This window comes from Verticillium alfalfae, genomic scaffold (assembly GCF_000150825.1).
Source record: "Verticillium alfalfae VaMs.102 supercont1.8 genomic scaffold, whole genome shotgun sequence".
NCBI classification, from domain to species: Eukaryota; Fungi; Ascomycota; class Sordariomycetes; order Glomerellales; family Plectosphaerellaceae; genus Verticillium; species Verticillium alfalfae.
In genome coordinates, this window is record NW_003315031.1 from 83,723 (window position 1) to 92,003 (window position 8,281).

The following is an 8,281-nucleotide window of genomic DNA, read 5'->3' on the forward strand; positions in this document are numbered from 1 at the left end:
ATGTCTCGGACATCTTGTACCTCTCTCACGCCTGGCCGACGCGCCAATTGATCGCAAGCCCACCGAGAACGACCCCTCCTTATACACTGTCCTCCAGAGAAATACAACCACCACCATGGCGTCTGCCGTCTTCTTCCTCGACCTCAAGGGCAAGACCCTGTTGGCGAGGAACTACCGAGGCGACATTCCCATGTCTGCTGTCGAGCAGTTCCCCGTTCTGCTCAGCGAAGCCGAAGAAGAGTCCTCCGCCGTGCCTCCTTGCTTCTCCCACGAGGGCATCAACTATCTCTACATCCGCCACAACAACCTGTACCTCCTCGCCCTGACGAAACGAAACACAAACGCCGCCGAAATTCTGCTCTTCCTACACAAGATTGTCGAGGTCTTCACCGAGTACTTCAAGGCCCTCGAGGAGGAATCGATTCGCGACAACTTTGTCGTTATTTATGAGCTGCTCGACGAGATGATGGACTTTGGCTACCCACAAACCACCGAGTCCAAGATTTTGCAAGAGTACATCACCCAGGAGTCGCACAAGCTCGATATTCAAGCCCGACCGCCCATCGCTGTCACGAACGCCGTGTCTTGGCGATCAGAGGGTATCCGTTATCGCAAGAACGAGGTCTTCCTTGACGTTGTCGAGTCCCTCAACTTGCTCGTCGGCGCAAACGGCAATGTCCTGCGTTCGGAAATTCTCGGTGCCGTCAAGATGAAATGTTACCTCAGCGGTATGCCCGAGCTGCGCCTCGGCCTCAACGACAAGGTCATGTTCGAAACGACGGGGCGCACGACTCGTGGCAAGGCCATTGAGATGGAAGATGTCAAGTTCCACCAGTGCGTGCGGCTTTCGCGCTTCGAAAACGACCGCACCATATCCTTTATCCCCCCCGACGGCGAGTTTGAGCTCATGAGCTACCGCCTGAACACGCAGGTCAAGCCGCTGATCTGGGTCGAGTGCCTGGTCGAGTCTCACTCGGGGTCTCGTGTCGAGTACATGCTCAAGGCCAAGGCTCAGTTCAAGCGCCGCAGTACCGCCAACAACGTTGAGATTATCGTTCCCGTGCCTGACGACGCCGACACACCACGCTTCAGGACGAATATTGGCGCTGTTCACTACGCCCCCGAGCAGAGCGCAATCGTGTGGAAGATTAAGCAGTTCGGAGGTGGCAAGGAATTCCTGATGCGCGCTGAGCTGGGTCTGCCCTCTGTTCGAGGTGATGACGAGCATGGTGGCGGTATGACAGGCGGCTTCGGCGGCAGCATGGGTGGTGTTGGTGCACCTGGCAAGGGTGCGAAGCGGCCCATTCAGGTCAAGTTTGAAATCCCTTACTTCACGACAAGTGGCATCCAGGTGCGCTACTTGAAGATTACAGAACCCAAGGTATGTTACGCCCCGGATTCAAGCTGAACGCACCGCGTCTGACAACCTTTTAGTTGCAATACCCCTCCTTACCCTGGGTCAGGTATATCACACAGTCAGGAGACATCGCTGTCAGGCTACCAGACGTGGTCTGAACGAGGAGTAAAGGGAAAAGATGCATCAAATCGAGGGTCCGCTTATGGCCTGCTCAGCACAATGATCCTCGTAGTGAGGGCGGCAACGTCGACAAAGGCCGGCCGTGTCTGCAGCCGCCACCTGGCGCGAGTGGGCTCCTAGCTAGGAGGCAATCCGCTCCATAGTGCAAGAAAAGCGTGAGGAGCAGCGGGCGCACCACGAGGTCACCGCGTTGTGTTTATGAAAGGCGATGATGTGGCATAGAACATAGCAAGACGCAAGGTGCAACGGATAAAACGATTTTCACCCTTTGCCCCATACTTCCCTTCGCACTTGCCATGCTTTAGCTCGTCAAGGCTGACGAATGGAACTAGACATGAAGTACGAGAGGCCGTCGCGACATGCATGTCGTGAGACGCTGTCAGGGGGCTCGCCAATCTTTTCTTCATCTACGAGATGATGGGTTTGCCACTTCAACAGCATGAAACCCGCAAGGCGGTGTGAGGCGCGCTACACCGTACATACCTTTGAAAAGCTATGAGGTTTCGACCGGGAAAGGAACATAACGTGTCGGTGGGCGTGCGCTGCGCAAGGCCTCCAAAAGGTGTGCTCAGAATGAGCGAGCCAGTCGGCCCAAGTTGAATTGGTGCTGCTTCGTACTCCTCAACTGTCCATACGAGTTCATGATGCATCGCCTCGCTGGGGTCACAACGCCTCGCTACTCGATGCCCCAATTTTGCGCGCAATCGCAAAGCCCAATGCCTGGCACACTCTGCCACAAATTTGACGCGGTGCTTCCGGCAGTCAATCTTTCCCAGCACCCACTATCTTTTGTCACCACTAGTACAGTGTATCCCTCCCAAAGACGACGCCAGCTCTCCCGGAATATCAATGTTTTCGCAGCCGTTGAGGCTAATACGAGCCCTTGTTGAATGTATATCGTCCAGATCTAACACGGTCGCTCACACCCTTGCCTTCTTTGACGCTCTCTCCTCCCCATCGTCCCCCGTAGCCGAACCCTGCGCGTTCACGTGCGCGAGAGCAATGGCTTCGAGAAGGAGCTTCTTCTCACCCAGTCTCACCACCACAGCCATCCGTCGGCGGGCGGGGAGGTCCGCCTCGGCCAGCAGCTTCTCGTCCGTCTCGATGGAGGTCGGGTACTGCGCGAGCCGCACCTTGAGTACCTCGGCGATGACGGCGTCGCAAATCTCGTCGCGCTTGCGCTTGTCCGGGATGCGCTCGCTGTCGAGTTTCTTCACGGCCTTCAGAAACTCCTTGAGCTGCTCTACGAGCTCGGGCGAAACTTCGCGCAGGACGGCAGGGGCTGTGAAGCGGCCGTCGGGGCCGGGCTCGCCCGAATCGCGCTCTATGACAAAATAGTCTTCGATTTCCTCGTCGTCAATCTGGCTCTCCTATACGCACGGTTCAGTTGAGTTTTGTGGCAAGATGGAGGGCCGGTCAGACTTACGACTTGTTTCCAAGCTTCGGCAGAGAGACTGAGGCAGGAAACTATGACCTCCTTCACGAGTGTCCACGGCACCTCGACAACGTCGTAACGACTGTGCTCCGGCGTGACGTAGCCGTATCGCCTCAGCAGCTCCGATGTCGGCAGGGGTCCGTAGTAGTTGAGAACTTGGTCACCAGCCCTGATGTCGGCGCGAATAGCTGTTGCTTCGAGGCTTTCTCCGTGGTTGATGTGCGCCTGAAATGTCATGATCAGTCCCTGGTGCACAAGTGGAAGTGGGGCGTGAAGTTGTGGCAAGTACGAACATTGAACTCGGCGTTCGCATTCAGTGTATCCGCCATAGGCACCATGCCCAGCATCGTTCTGCCCTCTCGATCTTCGACCCAGCCGTCCTCCTCATTCTCATTCTCATCGTCATTCTCGAGATCGAAAGCATACGCCATGATGGTGCTGCCCATACGATGCGCCAGGTGCAGGAGCTCATCCTCCGTGGGTTGAGCGGCGCCCTCTGGGTAGAAGATGGCGGGGTTCGCCTGGACGATGGGCAGGATCTTGGAGCGGAACATGGCGTCGCTCTCGACCTTGCCAATCTTCTCAGCCGTCAGGGAGGTGCCTTGGAGCTCGAGAAGCTCGCCGTCGGACCAGAAGATGGGCGTGTCGAACTGCTGCGGCAAAATGTCGAAATAGGGCTTCCATCGCGAAGAATCCCCCTGGAGGACTTCGTACAGCATGACGAGGATCAGCTGACCCCAAGAATCCAAGGGCTCGGCGTTGTCGTCCATCTCGTCGATGGAGCCGTCGAAGACTTGAGGCAGCTTCTGGGGAAGCTCGGACGTCAGGACGTTGATGATGGCCTGACGGGGAATTGTGAAGAGGGTTGTCTCTTCAGGGATATCACGCGTAGCGACTGTCGTCATGTTAGTATGGGTATGTTCAGAAGGTGAAGGTGAGCCTGTGGGGTCTCACTGATGCCGCGACCGGCGGCCTGCGGCCTCAGGTCGACGATCTGCAGGAGGTCATCGCGGAACTCGCCGCCAGCGGCCTTGAACCACTGTAGAAAGCGATCCGACAGGGCCTGAAAGTCGTCCATGATGAGTTTCAACACGGATGATGCAGGCGGCGGGTTGAGATGAGCCGTGGGGAATTGTTCGTCTTTTTGTGAGATGGTGTTCGTCTTTTTGTGAGATGGTGTAGGGAAAATCTGGACTGAGACGGAGAAAGAGTAATGCAGCTCCAGAGGCGAAAGGTTCGCTTCTGCGATTGGCTATTACCGCAAGAGGGTGGATCAGCTTTCCAAGGCCATGAATATGGAGGTGCGCGCGACGGATGCAAAAGTACTATGGTGAGGAACAATTGATTGAAGCTATACGGTCTTTCTCTTCTCGTGCTAGCCCTCGCTGTCTATCCAGCTGATTCGCTATTTCAGAGTCCAGCAGCTCCAATGTGTGCATTGACAAACAGAGATTAAGCTAGCAAGATGTCGTGATATCGTGATGATTTGCGGGGTGAAGCGGCAAGAGTGGGCCATCCGGGCGAGACGTGGGTCCGCACGGTGTGCTTAACATGGAAAGCAAGGTAGTCGGCGCCCGTCGGCGGCTACACAGATGCCAGCAGAGAGGGTTCATAGACTGTTTCTTTTCCTTGCAGCTTCATGACGATCCATTCTGGAGGTCTGTCAAATTCTGAAATGTGCGCCTCACTACATGGAGCAGAGTCTGTGAGGAGGTGCTCTGGCACAACATCCCAACCAGACAGTGGGGAATCCCGGGCACGGTGACCCCTGCCACTCCGGTCAACCCCCGCAGCCCCGGCCCGGGCTTTCCCTCCGCCTGTTATCCGCGCCCTTCGAGCACACGGCCTCATAAGGCGCCTTCTGATAACATCCAGTGTATGAATGAACCATCAAGCCGCTCGATCCCACAGTCGGCTACAGTCTTCCTCTATCATCACCAATCTGTCCATACCAAGTGCTCCAGATCCAGATCCAGATTCTCTCACCCAACTTGCTACAACCTTGCATTGCACAACCCAGCAACAACAACATGGCTCCCTCCGCTACCCAAGCATCAGCTGTACACTCTGAGGTGAACCCCGCCTCCAAGACGGCACAGATATCTCATGGTCATGAGCTCGCCCACCAGACGCCCCTCGAGGCCATCTCCCATGGCTCCGTCCCTCTGCCCGGCATCCCCGTCCACCCCAATTTCGCTGTCCACCGTGAGTGGATTCTCAATCATCTAGCCGCCGCCTTCCGCCACTGGTCTCGTTCCAACTACGTTGAGGGCTTCAGCGGTCACATATCGGTACGCGACCCGGAAAATCCCTCGGCCTTCTGGACCAACCCACTCGGCGTCCACTTCGGCCTCCTCAAGGCCTCCGACATGATTCTCGTCGATTTCGACGGCGCCGTTATCGGGGGTAATCGCACAAGACCCCCGAACAAGGCCGGCTTTCTCATTCATTCGGCCGTCCACCAGGCCCGACCTGACGTCCACGCCGTCTGCCACGCCCATAGCATCTACGGCAAGGCCTGGTCCGTCTTTGGTCGCCGCCTCGACATGATCACGCAGGACGCCTGCAAGTTCTACGGCGACGCCCAGGCAGTCTACAATTCCTACGGTGGTGTCGTGCTCGGCGCCGAAGAGGGCCACCGCATCGCTGCCGCTCTCGGCCCCCGCGGCAAGGGCGCCATCTTGCGTAACCACGGTCTATTGACAGTCGGCCACACCGTCGACGAGGCCGCCTTCCTCTTCACCAGCATGGAGCGCAGCTGCCAGGTCCAACTGCTCGCCGAGGGCGTTCATGGCATCCCCAAGGTCCTCATCACCGATGAAGAGGCCGAGTTCAACCGCGACGTTGAGGCGGACCCTGAATACTGTTACTGCGAGTTTCAAGTCTACTACGACCTGGAGGAGCATCTGTCCAATGGCGATTTTAAGAAATGAGCTGCCTGACAGCTCCTGGTATATTGTGTAATTATTTCTTCCCCTTTCTGCGTAAATATAGCATGCCAATCCAAGCTTTGGCCTCACGAACCTCAAGATTCCTGCTTAGTTTGAGTACCGAAGGCGCTCGCCTTATATGCCCCCCCCCCCTTCCCCAGGTTGCCCATACCCTTCATTGTCACGCCTCTGTGATCGTCGTAACGTGTAGGGCTGCATCAGTGTACAGCCGATTCGTAGCCCAGCACTTGGACCCCGGCCGGATCTTCCACATACTGTTTGGCCCTAACTGAAACTTTGCGCCATCCATTTGTACCTTCACTTTGCCCGTCGCCACAGAGCAAACACGTAGCCGTCCTTCTATGGCATCCCACTGTGTCGTGCAACCGGGCTTGACGACAACCACGTTGAAGCTGACGTCGGGCGAGATGGAGATAGGTTGGTTGGTGGTCAGGTACGAATTGGAGAAAGCAATGTCTATCACGGTTAGGTCTCCTCGACGGCATCGACCATATAGTGAGTACTTACTTTCTGCGGCTGGTGCCCTCTCATCACGGATCCGCCCTGGCGCCACCTCCCAGTCTTCCATCTCCAGTTCGTCTACATCCGCGCTGCTGCCGCGGCCCACACCCTCGTCATGTGCTGACCGACTTCGTGTTAGACCATGCCTTTGCATTTTCCGTGCGGAGTCCGCTTGCGTGGTCGAGGCAGCGGATGGCGGCCCATCTGATGTCTCAACCTCAGACTCTAGCTCCTGCTCTGGCTGCGAATCTGCATCCGACTCTGCCGCGAGCCGTGACGTAGACCGTCGGCTTTCAGCTGGATGTTCGCCGAGAATCGGGCTGGCTTCTTTTCGGGCGGCTCCTGTAAGCAAGGATCTGTCACCTTTCTTCGTCAGGTGCAAGCACGTGTTACGCTGGTGCCAGATCATTGATCGTCCCCAGCACGCACCACAGCCTTTGGCATCCTGCTTCAAAGCGGCGGACGCATTGACAGGGGGTAGGACGCAACTGTATCCTGCTTCAACGCACGCCGAACAGCCTTCCGGAGCGAGACGCCCAGTCAGGTAAAGCAGCGCGCTAGCAACAGTCGCAGAAGATTCGGCATTCTTGTTCGTGATGCTCCACCAAGAGGGAAGTTTGCGCAACATTGGGTACTGCAGGTATTCGGCAACGTGCTGCTTCCTACGAATCGGGGTGCTGGGCGGCAAGATTTTTTTGAGATAGACATAAATATCTTCGTTCTTCAACGAACCATCTGTAACGAATTCGCCGCCTCTCTCTTGGGCCCTCGTTGCTGCCGTGTTTCTCAGGCTGCTTTCGACCAGAGCAGAGATCGATTTCTGCGTCGACATCTGGCGAATACTAGCCAAAGACCTATCAAGCGCACTCGCTGCGTCTTTTCTCAGCTGCATCTGCTCCTCTGTGCGCTTTCTTGTCCGTTCATTCACGAAGGGGTTTGCAGGGGGTGGAGCCCCTGATTGGAGCGGGTTTTGAGTGATAATAATAGGTGGTGATGACGTCCCCTTATTGCGATATACGTCGATGAAGGAGATAGTTCCATCCATATTGTCGTTATACATGCCTCCCCAGTGCTTCCCTGTCATGTGCGCACAGATTGTGCTGACGGTGGTACTGAGCGACCTGCAGTTCCGAACAGGACAAATGTAGGGGAATACTGGGTCGTTCCAAAGTTGGTAGTTGGTGGGACATATACCACCGTTGTGGATGCGGGTGGTACCGTCGGGCTGAGGCCATTCAGTGTACGGTCTTCCTGCTGCAGTTTGGATTATGTTCTTTGCGGGCCCACCGATACGGAGGTCCTGGTCCACGGTGTCGTGCGCGAAAGTAGAATGCTCAAACTGGGTCGTTTCGTCGAAGGCTGTATCTTCGTCCATCAAATAACTGCGGTCGCGGAAACCTTTCGTTTTCTGTCTGTAGTCACTCCAGTTTCCTTCCGATGATGTGGCCCGTGGTCTTTTCCTATCGATCTTGATGATATGTGGCCGTGAACCAGAACCTAAAGGCCTGTGTTCGGTCATCTCGGTAGTTTGATGCGACGCAGCGAACGCCGGGATGAGAATATCCCCTGTTCCCTTGGATCTTTCTACCTCAGAGGTTCCGGGATCTTCTCGTGAACGCGATGTTTGTGCGGAATGGTTAGAGCGGACGCTGTCATTGCCATGCATCATCTCAGTTTGACGACCTTTGTAGCCTGTAAAGCGGGCTTCCGCAGTAGGCAACGAGCGTTTGCGCTTTGAGGACGATGCAGCTACTTGCATCAGTATCCATACCAGATCATACTGCATGGTACATACCTGTGTCAGCGCCGCCACTGTGATCCCTATCAAGACGAGGCACCTGAGCGCCTGTGATGGAA

The 8,281-nt window shown here is 56.1% G+C and overlaps 4 protein-coding genes across 4 annotated transcripts in view; 2 read left to right on the plus strand and 2 right to left on the minus strand.

The window, feature by feature from the left end:
* Window positions 1-115: 115 nt before the first annotated feature.
* VDBG_06446 (AP-1 complex subunit mu-1-I) lies at window positions 116-1,515 on the plus strand (the record flags this gene model as incomplete). Its single annotated transcript, XM_003002838.1, has 2 exons — window positions 116-1,381; window positions 1,477-1,515. The coding sequence occupies 2 exons, from the start codon at window positions 116-118 to the stop codon at window positions 1,513-1,515; spliced, it is 1,305 nt and encodes a 434-aa protein (XP_003002884.1).
* Window positions 1,516-2,457: 942 nt separating this feature from the next.
* Window positions 2,458-4,050, minus strand: VDBG_06447 (SET domain-containing protein RMS1; the record flags this gene model as incomplete). The annotated part of the gene is made up of 4 exons (XM_003002839.1): window positions 2,458-2,907; window positions 2,964-3,197; window positions 3,266-3,867; window positions 3,927-4,050. The coding sequence occupies 4 exons, from the start codon at window positions 4,048-4,050 to the stop codon at window positions 2,458-2,460; spliced, it is 1,410 nt and encodes a 469-aa protein (XP_003002885.1).
* A 952-nt stretch (window positions 4,051-5,002) lies between these two features.
* On the plus strand, window positions 5,003-5,905 carry VDBG_06448 (Class II Aldolase family protein; the record flags this gene model as incomplete). Its single annotated transcript, XM_003002840.1, has 1 exon — window positions 5,003-5,905. The coding sequence occupies one exon, from the start codon at window positions 5,003-5,005 to the stop codon at window positions 5,903-5,905; it is 903 nt and encodes a 300-aa protein (XP_003002886.1).
* A 178-nt stretch (window positions 5,906-6,083) lies between these two features.
* VDBG_06449 (conserved hypothetical protein) overlaps window positions 6,084-8,281 on the minus strand; it is a gene marked incomplete at both ends in the record, with an annotated part of 3,487 nt that continues 1,289 nt past the window's right edge. Inside the window, 2 exons of the mRNA XM_003002841.1 lie at window positions 6,084-6,379; window positions 6,431-8,204. Coding sequence (XP_003002887.1) covers window positions 6,084-6,379; window positions 6,431-8,204 — 2,070 coding nt within the window. The remainder of the gene's footprint in view (window positions 6,380-6,430; window positions 8,205-8,281) is intronic.